The sequence below is a fragment of the Mytilus trossulus genome, chromosome 14 (genome assembly GCF_036588685.1).
Source record: "Mytilus trossulus isolate FHL-02 chromosome 14, PNRI_Mtr1.1.1.hap1, whole genome shotgun sequence".
Classification (NCBI taxonomy): domain Eukaryota; kingdom Metazoa; phylum Mollusca; class Bivalvia; order Mytilida; family Mytilidae; genus Mytilus; species Mytilus trossulus.
Genome location: NC_086386.1, coordinates 54,740,938 through 54,757,734, shown reverse-complemented (window position 1 = coordinate 54,757,734; position 16,797 = coordinate 54,740,938). Strand labels below are relative to the sequence as shown.

Sequence of the window (16,797 nt, the reverse complement as noted above, 5' to 3'; positions counted from 1 at the left end):
CATTATACAACGCAGGATTTCAAGTAATTGCTTAAAAGAGGATATAACTACAAAACCACAAGAAACATAAACCATTGCCCATAAAATACATAAATTATTTACTCATGGATGAATCATTTATATACCAAGGGAAACATAGTTATTCCACATATTTGATATTCAGTCGACTCTCGTTATCTCGAAGTCAGCCAGACCAGAGAAATATTTCGAGATACACGTAGTTCGACTCAAACGAAAACCGGTAGTTTGACAGAACAAGGGACACAACTCTTGCTTAGCTTGGTAAAGCTGAAATAAATCCGGTTGATTTTTAATGTTTACCAGAACAGACAAAAACTGTGTGTCACATGAAGAGTTGGATCTTCTCACCCTTCCGGAGCACCTGAGATTGCCCTATTTATTTGGAGGGGTTGTGTTGTTCCGTCTGTAGTTTTCTATATTGTGTTGTATGTACTATAATTTGACAGTTGGTCTTTTTTATACGTGTCCTTGTCAGTTTATTTTCGACTAAGGAGGTTGAATGTTCCTCTTGTATCATTTGCCTCTCTTATATTACAGTTGTGGAAGATTTATACACTTCTCACTCTAAAACTGTTTGCTTTTGGAAGGAACCCTTCATAAACTACATAAGTGTCCTTTCAAAAAACGGTATATTGCTGGGTCTTCCAAGTGCTCCACGAAACCCCTTTCTAAATTATTAACATCCATCTTATCAGCAATCAAAGACGGGCTTCAAAGTTATTGTGAAACTGCCTATTCCAGAGGTGGCGTCAATCAGATGTGGATACTTAAAAATTCCAAAGATCTCTTAGAGTACATACAATCTAACTCTCTTTCATCTTGTAACAGTATTAAAACATTTGACTTTTCTACTCCTTACACAAGTATTCCACATTCCAAACTAAAAGACAAATTAAAAGAGTTGGTATTACTTTGCTTCATAAAAAAGAATGGCCAACGTAGATACAAGTATCTTGTTTTAGGGAGGGATAAATCCTACTTTGTAAAGAATCACTCTGATTCAAACAAAAAATTCTCTGAAACCGATATTATCAAGATGCTTGATTTCTTGATTGACAACATATTTGTTACGTTCGGAGGACGTGTTTTTCAACAGACTGTCGGCATCCCAATGGGAACAAACTGTGCCCCTCTACTTGCTGACTTGTTTCTTTATTATTATGAGGCTGACTTCATGCAGGAACTTCTTAGGAAGAAAGATAAGAAGTTAGCAATATCCTTGAACTCTACTTTCCGCTATATAGATGACGTTCTTTCACTAAACAATTCAAAATTTGGTGACTATGTGGATCGCATCTATCCCATCGAATTATTGAATAACGAGTTTTTCAACATACAATTGGCTTTCATAACCAACTGTGCCCTTGTACTCTTTGTCTTGTTCTTTATAATTATGATTAATATTTTATTTATAGACATACAATTAAGATAATATGGATTATTCCTTAACTTCAATAATCGCTATGTAGATACATAACTCAATGTTGAGTTATTCATATGACTGCATTTATTCAAAACTAATTCCGGAATTCTAGATTGAACCGTTTATTGCGGTCGCAAACGAAAATATCAATTTTAATCCTTAGGAAATTGGATATTTTGGGATTTTATTTCATCGCTCGGGGGGATTTTTGAATTATTTTCACAGAAATTTCGGGATTTGGCAGTTATTTTTAAGGGAATTCGAGATGAGACCCCCTCTTTCACTCCAAAAGCCATATCTCACACAAAAAACTAACTTAAAACCCTCACTCATAGTGAAGAAGTATTTATTCGAATTTGTTAATTGTTATCTTTTGGTTTGGAAATGTTAAATATTTCCTGCAAAGAAAACTCTGCATTGTCTTTTAAATTTTCTTATCGACTTGCAGTGACCTATATTTGTCAACTGTTACGTCAATCGTGTCTCATTAAAAATCACGTCACATTAAAAATCATGTCACATTTGTCTGAGGATTTTTTTCCACATATTTTTTTTTAGAATTTTTAATAAATGGTACAGGTAAAAATTACTTTTTAATCATTGCATCTGGTATCTTATAGTGAAACATTTTTTCTCATTTAAAGCATATTATAAAATCATAACTATAATGTTTAGTATGCTTTTTAGCATCCAAAAAGTAAACAGTCTTATTCACTAATTAGGATACAAATTACCTTGATGAACTCTGTTATGTCGTAAAATTCCATACATACAGATGGCGGACGGCGCGCTGTTTATGTAACTCTCAGAATGTTTTAAGTATTTCATAAGTATTCTTTTAAACGGTAAAGAATTCTTAAATTATATTTTTTGTATGTGTTTATTTATTTTAGGTCTTATGTTTTAATAATTTGCTGTACTATGATAGTAGCTAATTGCCTCTCTCATGTCGTAAATTTGAATTAATGTTTTGTGAAACAAATACTTTTGCAAAACAATACATTTATCTGCTGGACAAATTGATGATATCTATTTAAACATTTCCACTACGAATTCTTAATCTTTAAAACTATTTTTTAGATGTATGCAACTGCAGTTTAAGATGTCTAATATATCATAAAACAATGAGGACAATACTAAGCAAGGTGATGCATTGTGAATACATATGTGTTAGCAACAAGGAGTTTAGAGTTATTGCTAAAAAGGGAAAGTAAACTATAAACAACCAAGGTCATACATTAGATGGTCAATATCATGAATATATCACAAACAAATAACGAAGATATTTAAAATACACAAAAATATATATGTCATGAACGGAAAAAGGACACAATCGGTAAATAGTCTAGTATTCTTGTATTGAACCATCTAGGTACGAAAAGAACGATTAGCATTGGTGACCGTAAGACTCATGTTGGTTATAGGCGTTCTTGCTCAATTCTTTGTAAAAGGGTTTGTTTGTGTCAGGATAATACCGAGGTCCAAGCCCATTTAATGTTAACTTGATCGCACGTTACTATTAACTGAGATGTGTCAACTCAATACAGTTGGATAGATAATAAATTAAAACAGTAGGTATTAAATCAATGCAACAAGCTAAATCTTAGGGATTCACATTAATTTTTAAATGGAACTGAGGACAGGGAATCCTTTAATATTTACCTGAATTTGTGTATATATTTTGAGTTACTTAGTTATTGTCTTTATTTGTTGTTGCTGTTGTCATATGTCACAAACTGTAAAGTTTATATTGCAATAAAACTTGAATTTAAATTTGAATTAATTTTTAAAGGTTAACACAGGTTTCTTCTTGATCAATAATGTTTCTACTTTTACTGACAATTCAAATGACGTCATATACACTGTAGGTGAGAAAATTACCTTTTAAAGGAAGAAACACATCGTATAATAAGAAGTTGATCTTTCATAAACTGCATTATTGCCTGTAAATCGAAAGCAGGTACATCTCTCTGACGTTTTGATTCTTTTGCCCCGACTTTTACAGTAAAATGGGAGCTGGATTTACAAAAGATGACGAAAATGACAGAACTGGTGCTTTATTTCAGGCAATACGGCGTGATCGATTCCAGCTGGCTACAGATCTCATTTCAAAAGGCGCGGGGGTCAACTGTATAAACTATTTCGGCAATACACCACTGATAGAAACATGTCGAAGCCATAGAGCATCAACCAGAACAGGGAATGCTGTTGAGTCTGATCGAGAGCGTTTCGTCACATTTCTTATCAGCAATGATTGTGACAAGACCAAGTATGACATATATGGATGGACAGCTCTTATGTATGCCGAAAAGAATGGTCATGATACCATCATTGATATTTTGGAGAAAAAAGAACAGGAAATGAGATCTGATGGTAAATATTTTAAGTTTTATGAATGTTTTAAATTTTTATTGTTTTACTTTACTCGAATCTGCCAATTTGCTTCCATACTTTCTCTAGTTTCACACTTACATGTAATTCAGTATGATAAGCAAGAAAATGCGATTTGTACAAATCCAAGCAAACGTCTGCTATTTGAAAAAAAAATTTGGTAGACATGACTTACATCAGTGTTACTGTCTATGTCAAATTTTACAAAATGACGATGAAGGTAATTTTTGGTGCATGATGATAAAATATAAACTTTCTTTTAGACGATAACAAAACATCAAATGTTTTTGACGCATCGCGTTTTTTTCTCCTCAAATGACGGTAACAGTTTTACTATTTTGACGATGAACAAAAAAATGTTAACGCTAATGGTAGCCGAAAATGACAATTTGACGTCTGACGGCAAAGGGCATTACTACCCTCATATGCCATGTTTAAACAGTTTTAAATTGATAGACCTGAATTCTTTAATCATTTAGAACATTTTTACTCATATTTTTTTAGAGGTTACAATGTATATGCACTTGTACTCGGGAACACATGACTAAAGACAAAAATGAAAGTAGGAAATATAGACCTATAATTATAATAGATATTAATTTTTTTTCTCAGATTCATCAGAAAACAAAGCTGGCAACAACAGCGACTAAGTCGACCAACTCTGGAGTATATTAATTACTGGAATACTGAAATATACAATATTAACTCAACAGAAATACTCTTTTGAAATACCTCAAGTAATATAAAATAAATTAACCGCACTTTATAATCAACTGCATCCATTTAGCAATACATGTGTATTGAATTGATCATATTCTATTAGTATTTAGCTATCGCCATCAACCGCAGGAAGCTTATATTAAGTTTATATATGATTCTTCTGGCGATGCAATTAAAGCTATTATCATAACTGATGATACATCACTTAAGACTGAGAGGTGGTTAACTTTTTACAATTCTAAAAATAAGCTAGGATATGAAAAACGAATATCAATTATTTTTTTAGTGTTAAAAGCGTTGTATAAATATTGTGATTTTAATGGTTTGAAAACGTACCTGTTATAATTATGATATTATCTTAAATCAAAAATACCGATTTTTCTGCAGCGGTTATTTAACCCAGTGCAACATACGCACTTACTTTAAATAGGTCTATTTCAGACGGCAACATTTGTCCGTTCTTATGTTTGGATATTTCAGATTCACACAAGAAACTTTATACAAAAACTTACGACGAAAGGGACGATTTTGTATTCCTTTTCTTTAACTTTCATTTTTTTAACACGGCTAGTTCTTACATGTTATCAATGTAATACCGTGATGAAATCTTTAAATGAAGTTGTTTTATCGGTTCTCACAGTATATTTATATCAATTGTAAAAAAATAGATATGAGTACTCATGGTTCTACATCCTGATGTTTCTGTTTACTTTTATCCTTGTACTGCACGAGTTCATGCGTTTCTCAGACTGTTTATGACGTCTACACAAAGACCGTTGAATGTGTACTGATTGATATTTTAGTCTGGGAAGACATGAATACTTATAGTTGCAATTGACCTATTGTTTTTATGCGAAGGGGTTAGTTTGTGCTTCTTCATACAGTGGTTGTTGTATTTTTAAAGAATCCCTGTTAAACTATTTAAAACAGTTTCTTATTGATATGAACATGAGACAGGTCGTCGAGAGAGGGAGGGGCATCATGTGAAAAGTATATACTCTCTAGTACTAGAGCTACCAGGTAGTTTTTAGCAGACGCAAACTTTGTCTGCCAGACTCGATCTATTTGCATATACATGTACCTCTCATTTTTGACAACTGCTTATAATACCGTTCGATCAAATATGTATACTTCATTGGGGTTTCAAATTCCATCAGTGTAAACTGTCCTTTATAACACACATTACAAATACCAAAATAATTGGTAAAAACTGATTTTCCTGATCAAAGTTTTCAGACAAACTTTTCTTTCCTTACTTCAAATTAGGATAAATAACTAAAATAGTGTTTATATCATGTATATGTTGTTCTTGTAATGCAATACATTGTATTTTATTTCTACCGTTTAATTTGTTAAAGAATTTTTCTATGTCATGAATTACATATGTCCAGCAAATTATGAAGATGCATACTATATTATTTGTCAAAAACTGTTTTACTTTATGAATGAATGTTTATTTATAGATTTTTATCATACCAATCGTCAATGTGCTAGTATAAAAATGAATTTAATTTTTTGACTAAGAAATAATTAACTACAGAGATCACGTCAGCATTTTTTTCAGATGAAACATTATCATGTGCAACTGAATTTCGTTTCTGCATGTATGTTTGTTTCTTTCTGTAGATTTATGTAGCAATCTTTTACCTTAAAATAAACATAAAAAATTTACAGGAAAGTACATACAAAATGTAGTATGTTGGTATGTGAATATTAACTATCATTAAGTTATGCCATCCTATCATATTTTGAAGCATTAAATCATTTCCCAAGCAAATGTTCTTTCTTTATTTTATTGATGCCAACATTATAATATCTGTTAAAAGAAAACAACTTGCTCTAATACCAGCATTTATGTGAGTATACACTTTATTAGAAGACATCAGATTCCACAGCTTGATATCAGAGCCACGTGCACTATGGTTAAACAATATACTGTGATTACAAAAACAATAAGAATATTAGTGCAAGCAAATCGGTAAACAGACACCTTAGTTATAGTGATAACTTTTACAGTGGATTCATTAATTATCGTTGAAAACCAATTTTCGTCGATTTCGCATGTACAGGAAAACTAAGAATTTAGATGTTCAACAAATTACAATTGTTTAATAGCAATAAACATAGAATTTGCCAAAACGATGAAATCAAATATCCACGAAGAGGCAAGTTTTCTTCAATCCACGAAAATAGGTTCCCACGAAAATTAAGGAATCCACACTAAAAAAAAATTAAATGCTTCTTGTCATGAATAAAGTCTTACAACATTTACCGACATATAAGAAAATGCCTGCAAACATAGTAATTGTTCATCCCTTTGTATTGTTCACAACCATAAGTAACCAAGTCACCAAAAGTTTCAAAAGTATACTTTTGGAACAAAACATTTAGGAAAGAATTAATCTTTGTTACACCCGAGATAGAATGGAGAATGGACAAAAAAAATGGAAATAAAGATATATGTTATGATTTTCAAATAGACAACTTGGGCAATATGCGCAATTGTTTCTCCGTAGGCGGTTATGGTAACGTTTCCTTCTGTAGCTCAGTCCGTATCGTAAAGTTGGGTATGTATGAAGCCTCGTTTCGAATCTGAGACATTTTCACATATGTGAGTAAATGTCCGGGATACATTTTTTTTCGTAAATTAACCTACCCCGAAAATACTTTCGTGATGCGGTTCTTCGTGGTTAAAAACCACATTTTTCACACAATAAGTTCTTTGAAAATTTAATACTTTGAATACATTTAAATGTGATCTACCGAATTAGACTATATATCGGATTTTTTATCACATAAGCAACACGACATGTGCCGCATGTGGAGCAGGATCTGCTTACCCTTCCGGAGCATCTGAGATCACCTCTAGTGTTGGTTGGGTTCGTGTTTTTCTCTATTTTCGTATGTTGTGTCATGTGTACTATTGTTTGTCTATTTGTCTTTTTTTTCATTTTTAGCCATGGCGTTGTCAGTTTGTTTTTTATTTTTGAGTTTGACTGTCTCGCTGGTATATTTCGTTCCTTTTTCCGTTTTACACATTTATTCCATGTCCTCTTTTTTCCAAATCAACACAAATGATAAAATCAATCGCTTGTATAAAAAAAAACTTGTCTTATATCTCTACAAAGAGATCTTTTGTATTCCTCAATTGCAGGCGCAATAAAGATATTAACCCAACTATCCAAAAGAAATCTTATAACGTAAAACCAATCAACTATAGACAATCGTACGTTACATTGTCCGTCGTTTAACAATTTTGTGGAACCATCGTGCAGGTGATTTTTTTTTTTTTTGCAGGGACCGCATGTTTTATTCATGGGAAAATGCCAAGTTAAGGGTATGACAGTTGTTGTCCACTCATGTTGTGTGTTTGTGCTTTTCATATTGTCATTTGATAAGGGACGTTCCATTTGGAATTGTTCTCGGAGTTTGGATTTTTTGTTGGTTTTTTTCTCATATAAATGTTTTTTTTATATCCATGTCCAAATCTTACTTTGATAAACGAGAAATGGGTCATCATGGCTAGATCACACTACTGTGTTGTTTTTTCTTAGGATTTTTTTTTCATATTGTATCTTATACTACTACCAATTAACTCGCCTTTTCCATGCTTTTGGGTTTTTTTTGGTATTTCGTTTGTACATGTCATTCTCTGTACTTGATTGCTTTAATTTATAGAATATAGTATTGTTGTTATTTATGCTGGCATGAAAATTGTCCAGGTTACTTTTGGTCTCTTGTTCTCCCCTCGTCAATTTTTAAACATATTTTTTAATAATATTTGCTAATTTAAAAATTCTTTGTTTGAATTAGATACTCATTGGGCATTTTCAAATATGTTTTAACCTCCAGCTTTATTACACTGCAGATATCAGCAATAATACAATGCTATATGTCATTTGTATCATAGTTTCACATATATGATCAGACATATATACATAGATAGATAAATAGATAAACATAAACAGAACTAAAATTACAAAATAATCAGTGTTTATGTAGATGTATGAAACATGTATATACAAATATTTCTAAAGGAATCTATATGTATAAAAAAATAACTAAATAAGTTGTTTCGGTCTAATGTAAGGATTCAGAGTATAAATAAAAAAGATTTAAAAAAAACATTACGAAAAATCACACTGAGCTTTAGAAATAATCAATAAGAATAGATAAATAAACATATTTATAACAGTTCAACAAGAACAAAAATTTTCAAAAATTACTGAGTTCATGTACACTTATCTCGTAATGCGCATCTGCAGCAGTTTAATTGGTATAGTTCGCAGACGATTGATTAATGTTGGCCCCGAATATCATTTTTAACTAAAGCTAATAATTATTGAAATGCTGAACAGTTGAAATTAAATTGATATCATAAATATGTTTAATGAAATCGTACTTAGATTTTTAGAAACTATATAAAGTTAGTTTTCTTAGGTTGATTTTGAGCTTTTGAAAGACCTGTTTGTAAATGACAATACCTATGCCCCATATGTATAAAGCTCAATTTTTCGGGAAAATTCAAAGCCTTTTGTCATGCTTCTATCTGTAAGATGTTTATTTTAAAGGAAACAGTTAATGTGCCAGTTTGTAGAACATTGGTGATGTTATTCTTTGAAACATTTTTTTTTTTAAATTTAGCCTAAACTTTATTTGATGTCGTAGTTTAGATAAATAATTGACAGAAAATAATGAAATGACACAGTTCAAATCTCAATTACCTCTTGATTACAAGGCTGAATTTATTTTTATACCGCTGTGTCAGACGTTCACCGATTGATGCAGTATTACTTTGATCTTGCGGTTTTCAGGTGTTAGGAAACACCATTCATAAGGCAGGATATAAAGCGATAAGTGCTTTAAAAACAATGTGGCTTTCGGACTTATGTTTTAATTTATCCCTATTATCTAACATGTTGATAAAATTTCACATTTTTGTTAAATTTGAATGGATAACTCAACAATCAAACTAGCAATTGTAAATTATTTTATCAGTCATAAGATATACCAAATAATTACAAAATATACAATATATTATGTTCACCGTATTATTTCCCTTGGTGGATAAGTATAATATAGTGTTATTAACTGGCTATTTCTGTATTGGCACTGGTATAGATTCAATGTTTGCTGTATTGGCCTCGAGACCCGTAGGGTCGAGGGCCAATACAGATGACCGAGAATCTATACCAGTGCCAATACAGAAACAGCCAGTTCATAACACTTTTATTAAATAATCCAACGTTTTCAATACAGACTTGTTCTGAATGCTGTATTACATACATCAAATGTGAATATAGGGCCAATATTTCTAGTACGGACTGGCAATGATGTGAATATAGGGCCAATATTTCCAATACGGACTGGCAATGAATCCTGAATTACATGCATAATTACATCTAATATAAGAATGCCAGAATTTGATTGGTTCAACCAATGGTAGCCAGCGTATTTTTCGCATATTCTAAAATTTTTTCCTCATTTCAAACCAAATGCCTGTTTTTCACCACTGCCGGTGAATATGCCTCAAATACATGTACCATGGTATTTGTCATTTTGGATATTCCTTTTTTACCCTCCCGGGCATATTTCCGCCAATTTGTTTCGGATATGACGTTACATAACAAAGATAGCTAACACGTATTAGTACATGCATAATTCCTACGTTTCTATGATAATATCCACTTATTTATCCTCAAAGTTATGCATAAACATGTTTATGAATTACACCTTACAAGTAAAAGAAAAAAATCAACTTCACCTGTACAGAGAATTTTAGTCCTTAACTATTCGGTGTAATTAAACAGATATATCATGTTACGGAGTGGTATTTGCGAAAAATACGAGTCTTGGGACCGATTTCCATCGCCTTCTTGGCTTGGGAAATTTCACAGCCCCTTGACTGGTATTTTTCGCAAATACCACTCCATAACATGATTTATGATCTGTTTATAGGGCCAATGATTTTTTAAATACTGACTTCCTTTGAATCCAGCTTACAGAGTTACATGTATGTCATACACCTAATCGCTATTTATTCCATTCCGGATAAGTTCTAAAATTACACAACACTTTCATCCAGTTGAAGCTATCTGGGACCCTGTTTAAACAATTCACCATGCATGATACTTTTTAATGAGACCTGTTTAAACTACCGTAAATACTCCAAACAAAATATTTTTTTACTTCAATTTTAATTTCGAAAAAAGTGGATCATACTATATCAAAGTTTCTTGATGATCACTTTCTAAAGTTGTTCCTCTCTCAGCTCACTGCTGATGACCTCCATTTACGGCCCGCGTGACCTAAACAGGAAGTTGTATAAATGACTGTTATTCCAGGAATGGACTAAATAGCGATAAGGTGTATTGATATGGGTCATAATGTGATCAGCCGTCAATATTTCAAAAGACAAATTTGTATGAACTGTCAAATTTGTAAGATTCATATTTTTTCAATAAGAATAAATATAGGACCTACCGTAAAGAGGGTACAGAAATCATTTCATATCTGAACTCGTCACTGCTTTTCGCTTTTACGTCCATCATCATGCATGGATTTCTTGTCAACATTGTCAGATGAAATTTCTGATTCCTCGTCCAAGTACTTAATAAAATGCTATAACAATTCATTGTATGTAGCAAATATAAAGTAACTGGGAAGAATAAATCAGACAGTTTAACTATTCTTACTCTGTCTTGGATCGTCTGCGTTTTGAATGTGATGATTGTTTACCTTCTTACCTTAACGGAAATGCAAACAGTGTCAATAATAGAAAGTCGTACTCGAAAAGGCTGTGAATTATTTCCGTTTCAAGACTGCAAGACGTTAAAAAACATTGCACATCATTTAACCTTTTTATTTTATGATTACACAAATGTACCCCCAAAGTTAAGTAATGGCGTTGGAAAATTGAAACCGGAAGTAAACGTTCTGTATTAGCCCATGGGCCAATACAGCTTTTATCTGCCCTGTTCGAAAAGCAATATGAGCTCTTGATTTATATCGACAGTGGAACGTTATTCAGTATTGCACATGCCGATTTATCCGTATTAGGGCTGTTTTAATCGTATTATTTAATAATATAACATATTAGTTTAATTTCTTATAAAATATCAATATCAAGTTATTTATTAAATTTTTGATTGCTGCCACATATTTATTGGAAACAGTAAAAGTCTGAAACACTTGGTTATTTATTCATTTTTTTTTCTAGCAAAAGTAAGAACCGGATGGATAAAAAAAAAATATTAGGGATTTTTATAGCTTATTGTCAACTATGGGGTTGGCTTCTTTATAAAGCTGTGAATGCAGCTATACCCCTATGGTTATTTCTTAATAAAGGTTTCATTCATAGCTAATGATACGCGTTTATAAAATATTCAGTTAACTGAATTAGCATATGGTCTTTTCCAATAATTAGCGAAAGAATTATATATTTGATATGTATTATTAAAAACAATAGTTGACATAAATACTTCCGTGAATTTGATTTTATAAGTTTTTGCTGACCTTTTGACAGGATTTCATTAAATTGTACGGATATTTCAATTTCAATGATGAACACGAATTCAAACTTGAATTGTTAGTACGAAAATAACCTTCAAATTATTAATAACACTTGAACTTGTGAGACTAATTATATTTTCCTGGTTGTTTGAAACATCATGTTTATCGATAATATATAATATATAAACCTACACACAGGACATATTTTAAGATACATGCATGAGAAAAAATTTCTATTTGCCTTACTTTTTAAATTGTGTATATTTCTGCAGATAGATCTTTTATTTTTGTATCTGTCCTATTGTTCAGCCTAAACTAAAGTATGTTCCTACTTGGATTAGCATATTCCAAAACAATGTGTTCGATGGTTGTTTGGACTAAATAGTTCACCTCGACTGCTTACCAGATGAGAATATTTTTTTTGGAATTCCTAACATTGCAGGTGCATATGACTTCGGTTTAAAAAATGTTGTTTACAAAACCGAGTTTTACCTTACGCTAGTTTACTCACGATAAAACGTTTGGATTTCACCTGAACAGATGACACCTTTTTTAACATCTTTTGTGCTATTATCATTCCAGTTTGAACCAAAAATGATAGTTTAACAAAACCAGTTTGACGAAAATATTATCGGATAAAATACTTTCTAAATTTATAAGTGACAATACATCCTGCCGTAGATTTTACACCTATTTGTAGATGAAGAATATCACATGATGTAAGTAAACATCATTTCATGCATAGCCATATGTGTAATCTATAAATGTTAGTTATTTAAGTATTTTGTATCCAACTGCACGTTTATTCGCTTGACATACTGTTGTTTTATACATTTTGATAAATAAACATGTACAAAATAAAATCACAAAAAAACTGAACTCTGAGGAAAATTCAAAAAGAAAAGTTCCAAATTAAATGTCAAAATCAAAAGCTCAAACATGCACAACAAACTAATGATAAACAACTATCATGAACCTGACTTGGAACAAGCATGTTCTTTTGTAGAAAATGGTGGATTAAACCTGTTTTTTAACCTAGCTTAACCTCTCACTTGTATAGCAGTCGCATCGAATTCCATTATTCTGACAATGATATGTGAACAAACCAAACAGACGAAATAGGTAAAAATGTCAAAAATAGGGGTACGACAGTCAACATTGTGTTATAGTCTTTATCACTATGAAAATAAACAAATATGTTACAAAGAACATAGCGTGTATATTTGAAAAAACAGATACTAAGAATAAAATTAAAGTATGCAGATAATATGTGACGATCAATGGCTGTTGAAGTGTATAAAAAGAAGATGTGGTATGATTGCTAATGAGACAACTGTCCACAAAAAAAACAAAATGACACAAATATTAACAACTATAGGTCACCGTCCGGCCTTCAACAATGAGCAAAGCCCATACCGCATAGTCAGCTATAAAAGGACCCGATAAGACAATGTAAAACAATTCAAATGAGAAAACTAACGGCCTTATTTATGTAAAAAAAATGAACGAAAAACAAATATGTAACACATAAACAAACGACAACCACCGAATTACAGGCTCCTGACTTGGGACAGGCACATACATAAATAATTTGGCGGGGTTAAACATGTAATTCATTTGACAATCATCTTTCATTCATCATTTTTGTTTTAAATGTTTAATAGAAATAAATCACTATTCATAGCATACTATTACAACAAGTTAATATAAAAAAAGAAGATGTGGTATGATTGCCAATGAGACAACTGTCCACAAGAGACCAAACTGACACAGACATTAACAACTATAGGTCACCGCACGGCCTTAAACAATGAACAAAGCCCATACCGCATATTCAGCTATAAAATGCTTTAGTTGGTGACGTGACTCATATCTGTAATAAGTTGTCGTTATGAGGAAATTTAATTTTATAAATCAATGTGTACTGGTGTTAGCGTGCCATTTCCAAAGACGATTTTTCTTATTTATCTATATTTTTAAATTGGGTATATCTCGTTAATTGTTTTACATATGCTATTGTGGATACTCAAATTCGTTGTGTTTCAAGCTTTAATTGAATAAGCATTTATCTTGAAATTGAATTTTCTAGTTCACCAGCCTTTCAGTACTGATGTTTTTAGTTTGAACCCCGCTCATTGCAGGTGAGTATGACTTAAGTCTCGTTGTAGGTATTGAAAATAGAATAAGATCAAAAGATCATGACGTCTTACAGCAACACTTATTTATAATTAGTACATGTCTACTCAAGACGAAACGTTTGAATTACTCAATAGATCAGTATCATTTTAATCTGTTTGATGCTAATTTTATTCAAAATTAATCCGAAATAAAAATAAAGAGTAAAGGAAATCAAAATATAAACTATCTGATAAATTATGAAAATTATGATACAATTTAATCGTTTTAAGTTTCCATTCCATTACATCATAAAACTTGTTAGGAGCTCATCCGGTTTATAAAAAAAAACCATTACAACCAAGAGAAGAATGAAACGCAAATACGATCATTTTTTGAAAACATGAATTTAAACGTAAAATAATATTTACAAATTTTACAATTTATTTTACATAATGAATAACACATGTTTTTGAATTCTCCCTTCATAATTTCAGAATTATTATTTTTTAACAAAGATGTTACTAACATGGACAAGGTTGACCAAAGATATAATTTTCTTTTCTTTAAGAAACGTAGTCATAAATTCTCTCTACGTTTTTGTACATCCATGGCTTAGAAATGTTTTGATCTGAGCGCTGCTGGTGGGGTGAATAAAAAAAAGTCATTAGAAATGTGACATTTTAAAATAAAAACAACCGCGTTACATCTCATATATTCTATACTGATATTACTTTGTACATGTTGTAGGCATCAACTCGAACTTTGATTCAATTTTTCCTTTAAAAAACAAATAATCTGATTTTCGTTGTGTCATGAATGCAAGTAGTCAAAAGGAAATGAATGTGAAAAATATAGGTAAATAATTGTTTATTTATAAAACAATTATTCCAAATTACATACAGATATTCTTCGTCTGCAGGCTAGAAAAGGACAAAATGAACTCCAAAGTATTTGTTCTGACCTTTAGGAATAACTTCACTGTACAAATTATGACATGCTATCCCGTGTGTAATAAGTTTTCAGTCGCTTTTTTCATACCAAATCATAAAACAAATGAAGAAAAGTAATGGTAATGTTGCAGGTCCTTGACGTAATAATTAACCCGTACTCATAGATAACATTCAGTGAAATTTAAAACGTCACTACAGACACGGGCATATCAAAGAGCAGAAACATCCACATTCAAACCTCAAGTAAATATAAGTATAATGATACTAGCAGTTTGCTGTCCTTTGCGAAAAAAAATATCATTTTTTTTTTAATCTGTTATGTTATCATTTTAAATTTTGGTGAAGTCAATACTTGTACATTATACTGTTGTCATCTCTATGAATGTGTGTTCTTATTTCCATTTTCGTTTTTATTGTTATCAATAATCCATTCTTCTTGTTTATATGTGTGTTTGTGTGTTCTCTCAATTTTACAAATTATCAATTTTACTTGCTATGTTTTATAATTGCAGTAACAGGCACACGTATAATCATGGGAAACTGTGTGCAAAGTTTTTTTATCTTGTATGAAATTCAACTCAAAAGATCATCTTGATATTCAATTAATAAACATTGATAGCAAAACCTCTATCCTAGACCACTCTTTTAAAGAAATTAGTACAGACGATAAAAATAAGTCACCGAACACATGCATGTCCAAAACCCAGCGAGTCGATAGCCAAAATGAAGGAGCAGTTTCAAATGATGATATGCATGACTCGCAAAAACCAGAATCTGATATTGTTGGTGAAAAGAACACACAAATAGTAAGTTAAAAACAAAACTATGCAAAACTGCACTTCGCAGTTAACTCACTAAAAATCATCAACGGAAATATCAATCTTAATTAAACAACCATAATGTTTCTTATAAAATGTATTGATTACTTAAACGGTACATTTTTTTCTGTACCAGATTCGCATTTTGACAGTCAATGTCTCTTCTATAATGCTCGACGCCAAAACATTTGAATAATCCAAAGCGTACTAAAAAACATGAAGAGCTATAAACCAAAAAGGACAACAAAAATAAAAGCTAAAACCGGACAAGGAATCAGAGCTTTCTGTATGGTAGACGTTTGAACAGTAAAAAGCAATACAAAGAAGAAAATTCTGGAAATATATTTGGGAGGCAGATTTTAAAAAATCTTAATTGTAATACTAACACTGTAAATTAAAGTTTTAACTGAATACAGAATATTATCTTAACACCTCATTTATATAATTGATCTATAATTTAATTAGCCGTTTAGAGTAGTTCGGTAATCTTTTACAACTATTAATAATTGCAAAGGAACGTTCCGAACTATTCAAACACTTCGCTTTCCGTCTACTAAAATATGTGTATTATATTGTCAGAATCTTGAAAGCTTTCATTTATCTGTTTCAAACAATAACAGACATTTATGAATAAACTAATCATATAGATACCAGGACTAGATTTTGTATATACGCCAGACGCGCGTTTCGTCTACAAAAGACTCATCAGTGACGCTCAAATCCAAAAATGTTAAATAGTTGTCTTTGAAGGTACTGATTAGAATTGATGTGTCAGCACATTCAACTAACATTTTGGACGAGACTGTGTTGATACGATTCTAATATTATTCGTGCCTTTTTCTAG

General features: G+C 31.4%; 1 protein-coding gene across 1 annotated transcript; it reads left to right on the top strand.

Annotated features, from left to right (window-relative positions):
* Positions 1 to 3,320: 3,320 nt before the first annotated feature.
* On the top strand, positions 3,321 to 5,135 carry LOC134697129 (uncharacterized). Its single transcript, XM_063559182.1, has 2 exons — positions 3,321 to 3,817; positions 4,448 to 5,135. The coding sequence occupies exons 1-2, from the start codon at positions 3,454 to 3,456 to the stop codon at positions 4,483 to 4,485; spliced, it is 402 nt and encodes a 133-aa protein (XP_063415252.1). The 5' UTR covers positions 3,321 to 3,453; the 3' UTR covers positions 4,486 to 5,135.
* The last annotated feature ends 11,662 nt before the right edge of the window (positions 5,136 to 16,797 follow it).